The 17,919-nt window shown below is 31.6% G+C and overlaps 3 protein-coding genes across 4 annotated transcripts; 2 read left to right on the top strand and 1 right to left on the bottom strand.

Annotated features, from left to right (window-relative positions):
- Window positions 1-480: 480 nt before the first annotated feature.
- On the top strand, window positions 481-1,527 carry LOC137806892 (flowering-promoting factor 1-like protein 3). Its single transcript, XM_068607258.2, has one exon. The coding sequence runs from the start codon at window positions 730-732 to the stop codon at window positions 1,057-1,059; it is 330 nt and encodes a 109-aa protein (XP_068463359.1). The 5' UTR covers window positions 481-729; the 3' UTR covers window positions 1,060-1,527.
- Window positions 1,528-7,321: 5,794 nt separating this feature from the next.
- VAMP724 (vesicle-associated membrane protein 724) lies at window positions 7,322-10,648 on the bottom strand. 2 transcript variants are annotated; one of them, XM_068607257.1, is made up of 6 exons: window positions 10,255-10,648; window positions 9,026-9,167; window positions 8,793-8,913; window positions 8,140-8,202; window positions 7,572-7,745; window positions 7,322-7,464 (listed from the first exon to the last, which is right to left on the bottom strand). In XM_068607257.1, the coding sequence occupies exons 1-5, from the start codon at window positions 10,442-10,444 to the stop codon at window positions 7,596-7,598; spliced, it is 666 nt and encodes a 221-aa protein (XP_068463358.1). In that variant the 5' UTR covers window positions 10,445-10,648; the 3' UTR covers window positions 7,322-7,464; window positions 7,572-7,595. The 2 variants fall into 2 exon arrangements, with proteins under 2 accessions (XP_068463358.1, XP_068463357.1); XM_068607256.1 differs by having other exon boundaries at window positions 7,322-7,745.
- Window positions 10,649-13,708: 3,060 nt separating this feature from the next.
- On the top strand, window positions 13,709-15,813 carry LOC137806890 (Exostosin family protein). The gene is made up of 2 exons (XM_068607255.2): window positions 13,709-13,770; window positions 13,840-15,813. Exon 2 carries the CDS (start codon window positions 13,953-13,955, stop codon window positions 15,264-15,266), a length of 1,314 nt encoding a protein of 437 aa, XP_068463356.1. The 5' UTR covers window positions 13,709-13,770; window positions 13,840-13,952; the 3' UTR covers window positions 15,267-15,813.
- The last annotated feature ends 2,106 nt before the right edge of the window (window positions 15,814-17,919 follow it).

Here is a 17,919-nt window from a genome sequence, read left to right as displayed (position 1 = left end):
TCCCCACTACTCCTTCACCAATTAAGGACCTTCATTTCCTATATATGCCACTTTTTCATTCCCTCCTTATCCAACAAATCTTTTCTACAAACCCTATAACTATAACTCTAACTCTAACTCTAACTCACTCTTCTATTCTATACTCTGTATTATCATTATTGCACTCACTTCTCATTCTCATGTTATTTTATTTCAAGTTTTAGTTTGTTCTAGAAGAACTCATTCCCTCACCCAAACAAAACATAGATTCTCTAGGCGTGGGGTTACAACACTTAGACTACGCAAATGGAAAAGTGAATCAGGATTCCCCCAATCCGATTATGATAATTGATTAAATGAATAACCTAGGCCCCCACCCTTTCCCCAAACACCCTGTCCCCAAAATACACCTTTAGCTTAGGACTCTTCTTCTCTGGGTCCCACCTTAGCTGTATTCACATCCAAACACCACCTCTATATATACTATATCTCTCTCTCTTCCATTCTCCCCCATCTCTAATACGTACCCTTCATCTGGTTGGCTGCTCTCTATATATAACAAATAAAATAATTCCATCGTCAAACTTTCTCATCCTCACACCTTAATTATTTCGCCTATATATACACACACATTACAACCATATTCTCCCCCAACAAAGCTCCAAAAGATACAACATACACTCACACACTTGAAGATATCATCATCATCTTCATCTTCATCTTCATATTGTTGTTTTGAAATTACTTAGAATGTCTGGGGTTTGGGTTTTCAAGAACGGTGTGGTGAGGCTGGTGGAGAACCCTGGGGGTGAGGCCGTGGAGGGAAGCCGCGGTGGAAGAAGGAAGATGCTTGTTCATTTAGCAAGCAATGAGGTTATCACCTCTTATTCGGTTCTAGAGAGAAAATTGTATTCACTTGGGTGGGAGCGTTACTACGATGACCCTGATCTTCTTCAGTTCCACAAACGCTCCACCGTCCACCTTATTTCCCTCCCTAGAGATTTCAACAAGTTCAAGTCCATGCACATGTATGACATAGTGGTGAAGAACAAGAACGCTTTTGAAGTTAGGGACATGTAGGGTAGGGAGGGACAAGACAACATAAGCATAAGCGAACACACATATATTATATATAGTGACCAAACAAATCACAACCCTGCAAGGCCTTCGGGCAGGGTACCCTGCTACTGTTGAAGTGTCAGTGTTTGTGTACTTACTTACTACTACTCCTTCAACTCTTGGCGGGGTAGTTTCCTTTAATTCTCCATTTTCATTGAGTTAGGTGTTTGAGTGTTTGATTTTGGACTTGTGGCCATGGAGGGTGAGGTCTATGTCCAATTCATTGTCACATTAACTTTGGGTGTTTCGATTGGTGAGTTTATTATTATTATTATTATTATTGTTATATATGTTATGATAATTATTTCATGTTTATGTACACGTAGGTAGGGTCTGATTCCTGATTTGTGAGGACTGGGTGCCATTAATTATCTCTGTGTGTTCTGCTGTAAATTTTTACTCATTTTCCAATCAAATTTGAGTTTTCTATATTCCACTGCTAAATATTCACATTGCCTGCATTTCTATTTTTCATCATAATTGGATAATATACCTCATAACAAGTTTATTTTATTCATTTGGATATCTTCTATCATGTTATTTGACACATACAAAAACGTATAATTGTATAATAAATTATTGAATACAGTAAAAAGACAAAGAAATGTAAATTGGTTGTGGTGTTCAAATTTATTACGTAAATATGTATTATTTAACACATTTAGCTTGTAACATGATGACTCTGGTTCATGCATGGTGGATCAGAAACGATGATGAGTAAAATTGAAGGATATAGAGGGAATTTTTATGCTCCTGAGATAGAGTGAAATACAAGATGTTTTCCGTCTCTATCTTAACCAATATCTAATACAACTATTTTTTTTTTAAATGTTAAGGGAAAGCATAATGTTTCATTAGATAGATGGTAGAGGGAGAAGAAATGAAAAAGAGAAAGAAAATTATTTTATGGACACTCTGGTTAATATTAAAAAAAGTGTAAAATATGATAAGTGATAGGATATCCATAAGGAGAGAAAACAATTAAACTAATGTATATACTGTTGAAGTGTCCCTATAATAAGGCTAAATATATACTTAACTAATGTGATGCAGTACAGAAAAATAAAATAGAATAGAAAAATAGATGTATAAATATATCTTGAAAAAATATATGTTAAATTAGGAAATATATTATCCATTCAGAATTAGTTGAGTTATTTTCTAACAATTTGTTTACATGATTTTTAAAGACAAACTTGTAGTCTTACATATTTGGAACTCTCGCTAGGTTGTTCAATAAGAATTGTTTTTTAAATCTTTGAGACACTTTAAAAATTTTCTTCGACAATAATTTTGAACATATCAATCTCAAATAAGTTGGAATTTAATTCAAAAGATAAAAAAAGAATAATCTTCTTCTAAATATGTTAAAGTAATAATATGATATCGAAATAAACATAATAAAATAAAACTATGTTTTAGTTGTCTAAACTGATTTTTTTAAAATCTCTCTAATAATCAGACATTTTATCCTACTAAATAAAATCACTTTTGGAGTATATCCTTAAATTAACAATTCTATCAACACATTTATTTTCTTTTCTAAAAATATATAACAAAACTTTGTTTATAGTAACATGGTAATTTCATCTATCTCTAATGGGTCACAACACAATAAGTGTTCTTAAAAACAACAAACAGAATAGATTAGACTTATTTGTCCTATCCATGTGTTTGGATTGATCTCCATGATTTAATATTTTTTTTTCTTTTTTAATGCATTTTTCAATGTGACATTACATTGTTGATGAAATTTTAATGTGTAAACCTAATTGAAATGCAAAGGTTTTATTTTGATATTCTGTGGTATAAGACTCTTATATAACAAACAAGTGATTTGGCATCTTAATATTTTTTTTAATGATACATAAATTCTTAAAAAAAGGTGAAGGGAAAGGAGTATTACTCTTTTGGTCATATTGTTGTATGAAGCTACATTACTTTTAAATAATTGAAATATATTAATATTAAAAAAAAATAAAAAATGATACAAAGTTATGTTAAGTGTTAACCACTTAAAAATTAATTTAATAAAACATAAAAGGGTAAATCAATTAAGGTGGAATGTGGAATGTGTAATGCATATTTTATAGTCTAGTTTAGTTTTGAGTTATAGGAAGAAGTTGGATTAGACAGAAAAATATTAAATAAAAGATAAATTTTCTAGTTTTAATATTTTTAAAAAATATAAATAATCTTAAATATAAAGATAAATTTTCTAGTTTTAATATTTTTTTTAAATTAAATAAATAGAATATGATCTTTTATTTTTAAAACCCTAAATATAGATTATTTGTTTTAATTTTGTATTTTATTTTTTACACTTTATTAGATTTTTTTTCTGAATTTTGTTGGTTCTAAGAAAATGAAAAAAAAATGAGTAAATAAAAACATTGTAACCTAAAACTAACACAAAATTTATCATCAGTTATTACCAACAATAACTATCACTTAAAAATAAATAAAAAGATATCATACTCTTCATATATTCAAAAAGGTATTGTTAAAATTAAAATATAATATATATATATATATAAATATAAATATAAATGGAGAAAGAAGATATGGAGGTTTATGAAGAATTTTACAAATAAAAAAATTATAAATTGTCCCTGTGATAGCTTGGAAGGAGGAGCAATGGTGGCTGGATGGACGACAAGATATAGAGATGGGCAAGAAAATGAGATCACGTGTGAATAGATGCCATTCTTCACAGTTTCACTTTTATTTTTCTTCAAGTGGAAACACTAACTTTTTATTGCTATTATTATGTATAGTTAGATATAAAAGTTTCAAAATTAAATTAAACATTCATCTTAGTCACTTAATATTAGATTGAAATTTTGTGTATAATATTTAAATTGATGGCACATTGTAAAACTTAAGAAAAAGGAAAACTACTAATGTAGCCTTTCAATAGGTATATGAATATTTGAAATTTGAAAAAGTGATACTTTTTGAGATATTCTTTTTGTTCTTGGGGTTTACGATTGGGTAAGTGGTGTCCAACCTAACTCGCACGCTAGTATTAGGATACCTCTCCACTGCATATCTAACCATTTTTCCTCGTTCCTCACAAAACTATTTCATCATTTCTCTTTTTTTTTATCTTATTTTATATTATATTATATTTTCAACACAGTTTATTACAATTAGTTTTAAACTGCATAACACAAATTCGTATAAGCATCCGATTTTATTTTTTTTTCACAAAATGACTCTGTCTTTTTTTTTCATTTTTTTACAATTAACTATGTCGGCAGACAAGGGATAAATGTTTAGATCATCTTCGTAATTATACACCTTAAATAATTTAAAATTATTCATCTTAAACCTGAATAAAAAAACTTACCTCAGTTTCTAGACATATAAAAAGTCAAATAAAGATAAATTTAAAGTTAAACTGATATATGTATATATAAGTATATGTATGTGCGTAGATGTGTATGTATGAAATTTTACAAGATTTGTGAGATAATGAATACTTTGATTTGGTTTGAATTTATTTTTATAAAGAAATTGAAATAGTTTATAATGAAATATATTATTTGAGCAAGAAATTAAAAAAAAAATGAAATCTTGTGTTTTATGATTATTAAAATTAAATAATTTTAAATTTTATTTTTAAAAGTAAAATTATTTATATTATTATATTTATATTTGTATAATTTTTTATATTTATCAGATGTTATAGAATTGATAAAATTCGATAAGTTGTTGGTTTGGCCAAGATCAAGGTATCACAATCTACATTTTATTTTAATAAAAATCAACGAATTTTTCTTTTATACTAAAATGAATCGTATTATATTTTTTTTACGTCATCAAGGTTACTTTATTGTTGGTGTAAATCAAAATTATTTTCTAACCATCATTAATCAAAGTTTTCTAAGTCAACATAAATTATGTTTTTTCAAATGATATCAAACATGTTTACTTTTCAATTTATGTTAAGTTAGATTAATTATAACTAATAAAGATCGTAATTATTTTTATCCAATATCATTAGAAACTTTTTTCTTGACAATAGGTTAAAGTTGTTTCTTATTTAATATTATTGAGGATTTTCCTAATCGATTTAGTTTATGTTAATTAGTTTTTTTTATTAATGTTAATAAGAGTTATTTTTATTTATTTTACTAGAATTATTTTTTTATTATTATTGTAGACCACTATTATCTCTTACTTTACATTAATTAGAGTTTTATCGATTAACTCTTCTTTTGACGTGTTTATCGTGATAAGTTTTTATCAATATGTACTGATCATTATTTTTTTTAATCAGATTTATAATTTTTTTTCTTTTTCTAAAGTTAAAACTTGAAAAACATTCAATTAATACTACTAACTAGGTTGCTTTTTACCGTTGAAAAAAAAATTGAGTCAATACTAAAAAGAGATAGAAAAAGAAAGTTGGAGAAATCTCTTTTATTCAAAAGGCGTGTTAACTTATTCAGAAAGAATGGAACACATTTTCTGTGTCTTCTCTGCTGTTTTTTCTTTTCTCAGCTCTCCATAGATCCACCCCTTTATTTCAATGTTCCTATAATTTAAATTTCACTTTTCTCTTATTCTTTGTTTAAGAGTTTTTTTTTTTTTAAATCGTTCTTATTTTTCTCCATTAAACTTAGATTCCAAATTCCAATTAGCAAACCTAATATGATTTGCATCCAATATTGTTGAAGACAGGAGAAGAAAATAATTAGATAAAATAAGAATCCAAGAGAAACTTGTTTTAAAGTAAGTGTTGAAATTTCTAGAATTAAACTGTGATTACTATTAGGTGAAACTAGAGAAACTTGTCACCCATACCTTAGTTGTTAGGTTTTGTCTTAAATCTTAATGTCTATATTATGTACTCAATATTTAAAATGATTATTAAATAAATAAATAAAATGATAAAAACAGCATATTTTTCCAATAGTTAGTTAATATATAACAGTGGCAACTTATACTGCGAAAACTATAAAGATTACATTTTGTTTGTTGAAGAACTAACATCTAATCCACTTGGGGCAGACAATATTAAAGTTTATGGTTTTACAAACTTATTTATAAATATTACAGAAAAACACAACTATTTTATGTGTTAAAATTAATTTATACAAAAGTTGTTTTTTTAAAATCTCCAATACAATTCTTTCAATTTTTATTTTAATTTAGTGAAGGGCCTTATTTAATTTTATTTTCTTCTTGTTTTTCTAGAAATTCTTCCATATATACGCTTAACTAAGTTTGTTTGATAAAATATACGGTATAAAACAAGCACATATCTGGTAAACTAGTTATTAGATATAAAATATTTGGTTTTTCTTTCGCATTACGAAATTCATCCAAATATACACTTACTAATTTAAAGTTTATCAAATAATACTATCTCAGAAACAAACCTATAATAATCCAACTTCTAAATTTAAGTTATTAATTAATAAACTAGTTATTAAATATAAAATCATATAAAAAGACATAATTATATAAATAAAGTTTTGCTTCTAAATCCTAAACAAAACATATATAATTCCAATTATAATATTTTTTTTTATTTCTTATTTTAAATTATACTTATATTCAGTTTTATTGTAAAAAAAAACTAAGATGAACAAACGGCAAAAAATATAAAAAAGAATATTCATTCTATTTTCTTATCCTTCCTTGAATCCAATAGAGAGTCTAAATATACAAGAAATATACTCATTATAAAATATAAAATAAAGAGTCAATAAAAATTAAAATAAAACAAACAAGATAAAGGTCAAATATATGTAAGGAACAACTAACAATTAGAATAGAAAAAATTAACAGTCTTGTATTCATATTTTTGTTAAGTTTTTTTTTTTAATTTTGTTATATATAACTTTCACATAATATCATATAATTAAATATTAGTAACATTAAATCCTTTTTAATTTAAACTACATAAAAATAAAAAGTAATCCAACAAATATTAAAAATAATACAATAATGCATATAAATATTCATATCTCTAATTGAAAATTTGGAAATAATTAAATAAATTAAAAATAATAGAGATAAATTAAAATAGAAAAAATTAAATAAATTACAAAAAACACTTGTAACACATTTTAATTGTGAAACTAGTTATAAACTAATCAAATAACTACTTGATTGATCTTACCAAATTCAATCTAAATCTTCTTAAGCTCACCATCATCAATTCATATTACCAAGAAATTTGTCAGAATTTGCATACATACATGCTATATAAAGAGGAACAATTTTCTATATTTAAAGTAAAGAAGAAAAGAGAAACAAATTAAGAGTGTAAACAGTCCAGCATATGATACATCACAGACACACCCAGTCTCCTCTCTAAGAATTTCCAAGAATATCGTGATCATTATGAACCTACAAAGAAGGTAGGAAACTTTTTTCTTCAATTGCCAAACTCCCCCTTCTAAGCAGACTTTTGCTAAAACTTCAAAGAAAATGCTCTTTAAACATCACTTAAATACCTATCCGTAAACTTCCATTTCTTGCTAATTTGCACAGTTGAATCCATGGCAGACAGAAAGCCAGATAACCAGGACCAAAAGCAACAAAATTCCAAGAACAACCAATTTAATTTTCATGTTCTGATACCACATCTTCCGATGGACTTGAGTTCCCTTCTTTCTGAACTCCTGGGCCTGAAAATCGGAATGTTATGAGTTTTCAAGTTTTGGTTTTTCATTCCTGGAAATTTAATTCATGGGACTGTTATGATTGGAAAACTATTCGTAGGCATGTCTAAAAATAAGTTTGTTTAGTTTTTAATATTCCTGAAATACTCCCTAAATTCTAAATTAATTAAAATTAAAAAAAATGGAAGTCATAATAGAGGTTACAAAGTAACTTCCTCATTCCCATGAGAATATAACTAGACCCCTTAGCAGGAGAGTAAAAATTGTACAGGTTTGAGTATGTAACTTTCCTGGGAATAAAACATATCCAGAGATACATTCTCACTTTCATATTCCCAGGAATGCAAAAAGATTCTGTGAAACAAACTCCTCCAAAGATGTCAAACCTCGTTCAACTTACTTGTGAGTGCAATGTCTCAGACTTGTCGGCAAGAATAGTTAGATTTTCTCCTCTATCAATGGCCTGAAAGCACATGTAGCAAAAACAAAGTTGGCAATGTATTACACCGTCTTGTTTAATATTTTGTAATCAATGCATCCAGCAAAGGCAAGTCAGTATACTGATGTTAATACAACCAGGACAACATAGAGGAAAAAGTCCATGTGATATAGAATTTAACAAGTTATGATTTAGCTACTGAAAATCTTAAAGGTAAATCCAAATTTAAGTATTGTCAAATTGTGATAGCAAGTTGTCACCAACAATGGTGACAGGGAGGAAAGGGGCAAGGATAGAAGCACATTGCTTCTCCAAAGTTTTTTATTGTGCTCTAAAATTTCAATTCTTGAAATTTTCCAAAAGAAATATAAGGAGGTTTACCTAACCTTAGTGATTTTTTTCCAAACCACCCGCAAAAGTTGCAATAAAACAAGCAAATGACTAATAGAGCAATCTTCAAAACCATATTTCCCCCCCTCCATTTATCTCAATAACGGTAACATACATAACAATGGATTGAAGGCTAGTAGACCAGGATGCACGAGACAACTGCACAGGGAAATTACTGAAAATATCCCAAAAATCTCACGTCTCACTCTTAAGCTTAAACATACCTTATCAATGTTCTCTAACATGATACTCTTAACTTCTGAAACTTGAGCCTTCACTTTTATTAGCTTTTCAATCTCTTCAGCATGGTCTATGATATACTTCATGTGCTCTTTCATTACTGGTCTGCAAATGTGCATCTGTATTATTTAACACTTTTATACAAAAAAATTCTATTCAAGCATTGAATTATATAAGTAAACATCATCAAGAATGACTTGGAAAGAAATAAGCATACCCAAACTCCTTGTTGAGACTTTTGGCGACAGCTGTGTCAGCCTTTCCACCACCATATCTTTTCCTAAAGTCCGCTTTGACACGTTCTAGGAAAGCAATAGAGATTTGTTTGCTGACAGATTCCTTGGCAACAACACAGTAAGCTGCAATTTACATAGATCCCAAATGGAAAACATTAATAGTGTGTTGAATTGGCTTCATGGTGAGAAAAATCAATTTATTTTTCATGGTGAAGATAAAGCAACGATAGTTGCTTTTAACTTTTCATGGTATCACCGTGATTATGTGGGAGAGAATTGATTATTGGGTGTTGTCCAAACTGGACCAAACACACTATAAGAAGATAAAATCCACATGGGTGCAACTCAATGTTTCAGTAACCCTGAGTCACAACAAAGATGAGAATAAACAGAAAATTGCACAAAGCTAAAGAAGAACGCGCACAAATTTATGTAACTCGGCCGATGTGACCCATACTCAAATTCGATTGAGAGTTTCTTAATTTTTTCAAAGAACAGATAAAGAGTCTCAAAATGAGTGATAAAGTAAGTGAACATCTTAATTTTTTATCCTAACTCACCACCACTTAGAATTTGGAATGTAACTCATGAGGTGAGACTCACGTTCCACTTATATACACTATAATCGACGTATGCCTAGTCAACGTGAAATTTCAAAAATAAACCATTAAAAGGAAATACACAAAAACAGGTCTAGTAACCTCACTTTTTTGTCGTTTTAAAAATTTTGTGCTTCAAAATATCGGGTAAGATTACAATTGGATACAGCTCATTAATAAAATGGTTGGAAGAAGACGGTTTGATTCATAAACCAAGAGAAGGGGAACATAGCCTTGTTTCTATGGCAGCCTAAGTCCAACCCAAGAAAAATTCATAACTTCACAGCCACAAGATAAGTCCTGGTCCCAGAATAAAGACTTGGTTCTAATTCTCATCAATAAACCACCTTAAATGAACCCGGAGAACCGAAATTCCTTTTTTCACCATCCATTTGTTTGAAATGAAAAAATAACAAAACTTGGGCATGAACCCCAAAAAGTAAAGAAACCCAGCATGGAAAATCCACAAAAAAAATAAATATATATGTGCCAGTTTGATGCGACAGAGTAGATCCAGCAGTTAAAGTGTGAATTAAAGTGGTATAAGGTCCAGCTAAAGAGGAAGATGCAGCAAAGAGAAAAGGCAAGAGATCGGAGGAGAAAAGCAGTACCGTAACCATCTTCGACGAGAAAATTGAAGGTGTGGTGGTCACAATTGTAGGTGAACTTGTTATTGGAAGAGGGTAGTTTCTGGAGACACTGAGCTGCAATTGCAGGGAAGTTCCCGGTGAACTCGGTGTACTCGGCTAACACCACCGTCCCCCGAGCCACGAAACTGTATATAAACGATTCCTGACTCATTGCTCTCTCTGCAACTCGCAACTCAAAAGCAGAGAGAGTGAGAATGAGAGAGAGAGAGAGAGGAAAGAGAACTTGGTCTACTTAGTTATTGCGCTTTATTTGGAACTTGAAGGCCGCGTTTGGTTTCTTCTTTTTCTTCGTCTGAAAGAAAGAAATAAATTGTGGGAGACACTACAACGGCAGGCTGAAAAGCGTGTCTCATCCGAAAATTTACTAATGCACCACTAATTATTTATTATTAATAAATTAATAATAATAATAATAAATTGCGTTATGTTACGTTACGTCCATTTTCTCTTGTATTTTTTTACCTGGAATTGTTGACTGGCTTTGACTGAGTTTGAAAAGAGATTAATCAATAATCATTATTAAAGTGTTTAATAAAAGAGAAATGTATTATGATAACTAAGTAAAATCAGTAGGGAAGTGGAGGAGGGTTTGCTTTATTACTTTTTGCCCCGGTTTTCTCGATTTCATTGGATTTGTTCCTTACTTAAACTACACTTCCTCATAATAATGCCACAAATTCTACTTTTTTATTTAAATATAAGAAGAAAAAACTATTTAATATTATCATTTCAATTCGCTGGTAAACATGAGTAGAGATAGTTTAAAAAGTATTATTTTATGAAATCAATAAAAGTAAATAAACTTACTTATGTAATTTTTTTATTTATTTAGGTCTAAGTCAAACAGTAACTTGAATGTAAGAATTGAGAGTACTATTTTTCTTTATTCAATAATAAAATTCAATAGTATAATAAATGCAATAATGAATGTCCTTGTAGTGTATACTGAATGAGTATAACCTTGCTACGTTACATTTAATAGGATGGTACAATAAAATTACACTGTACTTTCTAAAGGTGATTTCATTGAAATTGAAAGCCAGAATTTTGTTCAGCTGAGTTAATTAAATTCTCGGGTGGCTTCACCTAAATATAATTCAATTTTTATATTATTTTTTATTAATATTTCTATTTTATAATACACCTAACTATCACAAGTGATATTATAAACATATTCACAATAAAAATATTGTTTTTTACATATTGATGAACTTCTTTACCACTATTCATCGAAATTTTATTTTACATGTTTTAACGATAAAAATAATAATTTATTGACTATATTCTAATGAAATATGCACATAAGAAAGTATTTAAAGTAAAATGTTTTTTAAATAACAAATGGAAAAAGAGAAAAACAATTTTCTATCACTTCTTGATAAGAAATATGTATGAAAATTTAATTTATAAACAGTAAAAAGATATTTTATTTTGTTGACATTTTTTTAATATATGTCGAATAATGTGTGCATTCGTAATTTTATAAACATATCAATTATTTGGTTTTAAAGCATTATTATTACGGGCCTTTGTATGAAATAATTAATATTACTATAATATTACATGTATATATATAAGAAGAGTTGTGGCTTGACTCCAATTAAGTATTTAGAAAATTAAATCATGTTATATTTATTAAAATTTCTACAGTATTAAGTGTGGGTATCGAAAATTGTTTTAAGACTACAGTCATAACTTTGAATGATTTTTTTTTCGTAAAATTATTGGAAGAATAAATTATATAATAACTTTTTTATTAATAGTGAAATAAAAAAAGTTGTTAGATTATATAAGTGATTACAATAGTGTAATCACCGAGTTAATTTGTTTAAAAGTAAAAATTTAAATGATAATAAGTATAATATTTTACTTTTTTAAGTTAAAAAATTTATAAATAAGAAAAATTAACAATTCAAACTTCATTTCATAAAAAAAATTATTATCTATTCATTTCATAAAAAATATTATCTATGTAACATTTGTGTTTTTTTCTTATTTTTAGATTTCTAAAATAGTTGTTTATCTTTTTTTTTATATATAATATTTTTGTGAGTTTGAGTAAGTTTTCTTTATCATTTACTTGTTTGAACTTTGATATGAATAGTGCATGTGTTTGTGAAATTTTAGATATTTGTATTAATAGTTAATATTTCCTTACAGACATATAATGTCCAACCACGCTCCATCATGATAAGAACATGAGATATGTTACATGTTTAATTGCTAAAGAAGTTGAATATTGCAATTCACTCAAATTACTTTAATATGATATATTTACAAACAAATTAGTCCATTTTATGAGTATAAGTGAAGTAGAATTGTGTTAATCAATTTGGACCAACTTGTAAGAGAAGTCTAAATCATCCAACAAAACTTAATTAATTGAAAATTTGAAACATTTAATTGTTTAACTACCACTTTATTCACCTAGCAAATTCAATTAATTGAAAATTCAAAAAGTTTTGATCATTGGACTAAATTCATGTAAGGAAATTTTGAGAGTTTTTATTCGTTGGACAAGTTTGCTTTAGTGGTTGAGTGAATAGAATGGTGAGAGTATTTTCTAAATTTTAAATGACATGTTTTTAGATGTATGTAAATGCTAAAGTTTTTCATTTCATTCAATTATTATATTTTATCAATATATTATGGTTGCATGTAATTATAAGGGCGTGAATGAAATATTGCAATTTATTAGTTTTTAAGTTGAGTTAGGACGCATATGAATCTATATGTGATTTTTGTAAACATAGTTATTTCTATAAAGGGAATATTATGTCAAGAGTTTATAATGCGCATTAAATTTGAGATTTTAAAGATGACCTTGACTCGCATAGAAAAAAGTATATTAGTTGGTGAGAGTTAAAGAAGGTTTCTATGACGTAGTTTGTAATTTGAAAAAAAAACTATTTTTTAAATATATGAATTTATCCTGTCACACGAGTATATACATGTTTAGCTTTATTGTATGAGACAACTTAGTGAAAATAGTGCGACAAATACAAATTTCATAATTTATTGTCTGTCGAAAATAGAGTCAAATATTTATAATATTGATGACATTAATTTATCATATGAAAGGTAACTAACAAACTTAAGGTTGTTATAGTTTGATTATGATATTTAATGAATTGTGTATATGAATGAATAGTTTAAAATGTGAAAAAAAAAATGTGTATGAATTTGATATATGCATTTATAAAAGCTTTTGAAACACTAATGTGTTGTTTTTTCAAAAACTATAATGATAATGTGTTATAAAAAAAATATGATATTGCAGGAGAGTTTAATGAAGACTAAGAAAAAAAAAATATATTAGTATTGATATTTAAATAGCATTTAATTAGTATATGGAATTGATAAATATTATTAGACAAAAGTGATAGTTGTAATTAAGAGTGATATAATAGGATTTGGATCTTAAATACGTGAGTAAGCTTGAGATTTTAAATTCTTGAAGCGGTGTTGTTAATTCTGGTATGTGTTTGGATTGATTTATCATAGATATTATTTATTTGTAATTGTGTTGATCTGTTCTGTTTTTAGTGAATGCGTTAGGGGAGGTGAAAGGGTCATGGGAATTGGTTGAGAGAGAGATAAAAGAAGAGGCGTGATTTGATTAGGGTTTCCATCAGAATTACATGAATTGAGAGAGAGGAATGGGGGTGTTGAAAGGAAGCGTATGGGGATTGTTAATGATAGTGTGGGTGTGGAAATTGGCGGCAGGGGAAGAGGAAAAATGCGAGAACCGATGGATCCACATAAGGAGGCTACCGTCGAGGTTCAACCTGGATCTGCTGGCAAACTGTTCGGAGTATCCATTGTTGGAGGACCTATGCCCCTTCCTCGGAAACCACGGTCTGGGACAAAAAACCCATAACCGCTCCCACAGTTGGTACCGAACAGACTCTTCCATGCTGGAACTCATCTTCCACCGTCGGATGCTGGAGTACCCGTGCCTCACGCCAGATCCCTTCCTCGCAAAGGCAATCTATCTCCCCTACTACGCCGGCCTCGACGCCCGCCGCTACCTTTACGGTCCAGAATCAAACTTCAGCGCCTTACATGGCCTCCACCTCTTCCACTTCCTACAACAAGACAACCCCCAAATCTGGGCCCGCCACATGGCCCACGACCACTTCCTCGTCATGGCCCGCCCCGCCTGGGACTTCTCCCAACCCCTCACCAACGACCCTCGCATCTGGGGCACCTCCTTCCTCGAGCTGTCCCAATTTTTTAACCTCACCGCCCTCACGCTCGAGGCCCGCGCGTGGCCCTGGCAGGAACATGCCGTTCCATATCCCACCTCCTTCCACCCTCCCAGCCTCGGACTCCTCGAATCCTGGCTCACCCGCGTCCGCCGCTCCAAGCGTTCCATCCTCGCGCTCTTCGCAGGCGGAGGCGGCGGCGGCGGAGGCGGATCCTCCACGCCCAACGTCCGTCGGAGCATACACAGCGAGTGCGAGAACGCCACCTCGGACCCCTCGTACGAGAAGTTGTGCGAGATCGTGGACTGCTCCAACGGGGTTTGCGAGCACGATCCTATTCGGTTCATGCGGCCCATGCTACAGGCGAGTTTCTGCTTGCAGCCTCCCGGGGACACCCCCACGCGCCGGTCCACGTTCGACGCGATACTCGCTGGGTGCATACCGGTTTTCTTTGAGGAGCTTTCGGCCAAGTCGCAGTATGGGTGGCATCTGCCTGAGAATGAGTATGAGGATTTCTCTGTGTTGATTCCGAAGGAGGAGGTTGTGTTCAGGGGATTGAGGATTTTGAACGTTTTGCAACGGATACCTAGGGCTAAGGTTAGGAGCTTGCGGCAGAGGGTTTTGACGTTGATACCAAATGTCTTGTACAGGAAGCATGATAGTTCTCCCGGTCTCGAGGATAAGAAGGATGCATTTGATTTGGCCATTGATGGTACATTGGATAAGATTCGATCCAGGGTCGAGAAACTTGATTCTGTTATCTAAATCTAATCGTGATTTTCTTTTTGTTTCTTTCCTTATAGGCTCTTAGTTACTCGTTTAAGGTGTACCTTTTTTGGCCAATAATCAATAGAATTACGCAAGAAGATTAGTTGCTGGCACCTGTTCACGGAATTGTGATAGCGCATCTACAAATTATTTGTATCACCAGCATTTGGTTGTCTTTGGAAGTTTCTGTTTCAAGTTCAGAACAGGGAAATGTTGGACTAGTGATAAGGAATAGGTTTTTTTTGCAGTCTTGTCGAGTAGCTTATATGGATCAGCTAGAATTGATGATCCACAAGGGTTCTATTCCGATTCTGTATTTGTACAGTACATGTTATAATGTATGGATACAGCTTATATTGGAGTTTCATATTATAACATGTACTGTACAAATTTGTTGTAGCTTATATTGGAGTTTCATATTACCTTTTTCTTTTGTGGTATAGAAAAAATTGAAGTTGACCTTGACTAGAACCAGTGCTGGGATCATACTTTATAAGCAATGCACTTCTTTACAAATAGATAGTTGAATTATATTTTCCATTCACTACAGCTTTTGCAACTGGACCATCTGCACAGTGTTATATTCTATTCTATCGATCTGCTGTGTTGTTTCTTTTGCAATGAAATTTACTTTGAAAAGGTCTGAGGTGCTGATTGCTGACATTCAACCCTTTCCTTTATTTTACTGTAAGTTTCTTTATCTACTGCATGCAAAATGGCAAGTTGCATTTCGTGTTCAGGGAACAAAAAAATTACTGGAATTACCTTTCAGTTTATGTCCTATTCTTTTGTGCTACAACTCATGAACTCTGTTTGGTGCCTCTGTTTTGAAGCCTTTTCAGTCCACATCAACGCCCTCATTCTATCAGAATATTTTGGTCCAGAATGAATCCATCGCGATGAAAGCACAATGCATGCAAGGCTACTTTTAAACAGTTGTGATAGAGTATCGCTAAATAGACCTTTTTTTTAATCGTTTAAACTCGTCTTTTCATGATTTTACCTTCTCATGCGCAGCTCCTTGTGCAGCCTTTTTGTGTTGTGGTCCATTAGATTGTATTTTCTCCAACTTGTAATTTCATTACAATTTACTGTTGTAAGGGTCTGAACTCTGAAGGCAATTAGCAGCCAGGGTATTAATGTTTAACTCGTTTCCAATTTTGAATATTTGGGTATCCTTGAATAATTGTTGTATTTTAGCTAATTTTACAGATTGTGTAATTGGTAGTTCATCACACCGGAATGTTAGAGCAGAAAGAAAACTGTAACAAACCTGAGTTCGATGCTTTAGGTAAATGCCATCAGCCATCTCATGGTGTAAGGTGTTAGTATACTGTTGAAACATGATAATTTATTATACTGATGGATCCTCTGAAGTATAAAAATAAACTGCTCCCGGTGCAGTTGAATCCAAGGATTCTCCTCGTAGTGTTCCATTATATAATATAGATTAAATATTTTAAGGGCAGGATGCGTGCAGTTTAATATTCCGTGCCACTTTCTTAATCGTGCAGATTAGCACAACAGTTTAAGACAGTCTTTATCTGGGTTGGGGGAATCCATTCTATGCAGATTTGGCAACATGGATGGAAGATTCTCTTATGTTACTTAAAAGTGGGCCATGAAAGGAGAAAAAACAAAAAGGCTTATGCATACTTATAATTTGCTTTTTGTTGCTGTTATCTAAAGATATTTTCGTTACTATTTCATTCTAATCAATATCCTTGAATTTTGTAGTCTAATAATAATAATTTTGAATATGATGATGATGATGCGATGATGCTTTAAAAAGTGAAAATGAATGCATGGTCATTCTTACAATTTTTTAGAATTCTAGAGTCAATGAAGATAAACTAAACATGTTAACACCCCCTCAAGTTGGAGAGTAGATATTCGTCAGACTCAGCTTGGATTTGAGAGTAGAGAATTGTGCGGAAAAGGGGACTTGGTGAATATGTCAGCAACTTGCATGACAAAAGTAATGGGCAGCACTTTGAGGAGACTAGGGTTAAGTTTTCACGAACTAGGTGACAATCAATTTCGATGTGCTTGGTGTACCGTCCCGTCCCCGGGCGTTGACCAAACGTCAAAGTCAACACATGGTGGGACCCCTCCAGGGACCCATGGAAGAAGGTCAACAGGTTGACCGCTCGAGTCATCGCCTTGTTGAGGCATCGCCTAAGTAAGGCGTCGCCCAAGAGAGGCATCGCCAAGCAAGTGTACCGCCAAGTTAAAGCATTGCCAAGCTAGGACATCGCAAGGAGGCTTCGGGCCTCGACAATTCAGAACAGTGACAAAAGGAAAAGAAAGGTGGCTTCGAGGCCATAAGTTCTAGTACCAGTAGGGGGTAAACTTGACTCGTGAAGTACCCACGCCACTGCTGGGAGACCCTAGGACAGATACGACCCATGAAAGGGTCACGATCAGGGGAGAACCACGTGCATGGTACGAGAGAAAGGTAGATACACTCCCAGGGCGAGTGACTAGTAATTGGGACACATGAGTTGGCACCCAAAAAGTCAACCCACGTGACAGAAGCACTTCGCAGAAAAGAAGGCTCACACGATGGAAAAACCCTAAGTTGGGTGGCGCTGTGGGACCCTCTGCACAGAATAAACGATCAAGTCAAAAGGGTATGTGGCAATACCCA

Source organism: Phaseolus vulgaris, chromosome 3 (assembly GCF_051622355.1).
Source record: "Phaseolus vulgaris cultivar YP4 chromosome 3, ASM5162235v1, whole genome shotgun sequence".
Taxonomy (NCBI): Eukaryota; Viridiplantae; Streptophyta; class Magnoliopsida; order Fabales; family Fabaceae; genus Phaseolus; species Phaseolus vulgaris.
Note: the sequence above shows the minus strand (reverse complement) of the source record. Positions and strands in the feature narration are given on the sequence as shown.

Excerpts from the sequence above, each read along its gene's own strand:
- LOC137806892 (XM_068607258.2), top strand. The coding sequence starts at position 730 with ATGTCTGGGGTTTGGGTTTTCAAGAACGGTGTGGTGAGGCTGGTGGAG.
- VAMP724 (XM_068607256.1), bottom strand. The coding sequence starts at position 10,444 with ATGAGTCAGGAATCGTTTATATACAGTTTCGTGGCTCGGGGGACGGTG. Across the intron at positions 9,168-10,254 it reads TCTCGTCGAAGATGGTTACG|CTTACTGTGTTGTTGCCAAG; the intron begins GTACTGCTTTTC and ends TGTAAATTGCAG. Across the intron at positions 8,914-9,025 it reads AGTCTCAACAAGGAGTTTGG|ACCAGTAATGAAAGAGCACA; the intron begins GTATGCTTATTT and ends GCACATTTGCAG.
- LOC137806890 (XM_068607255.2), top strand. The coding sequence starts at position 13,953 with ATGGGGGTGTTGAAAGGAAGCGTATGGGGATTGTTAATGATAGTGTGG.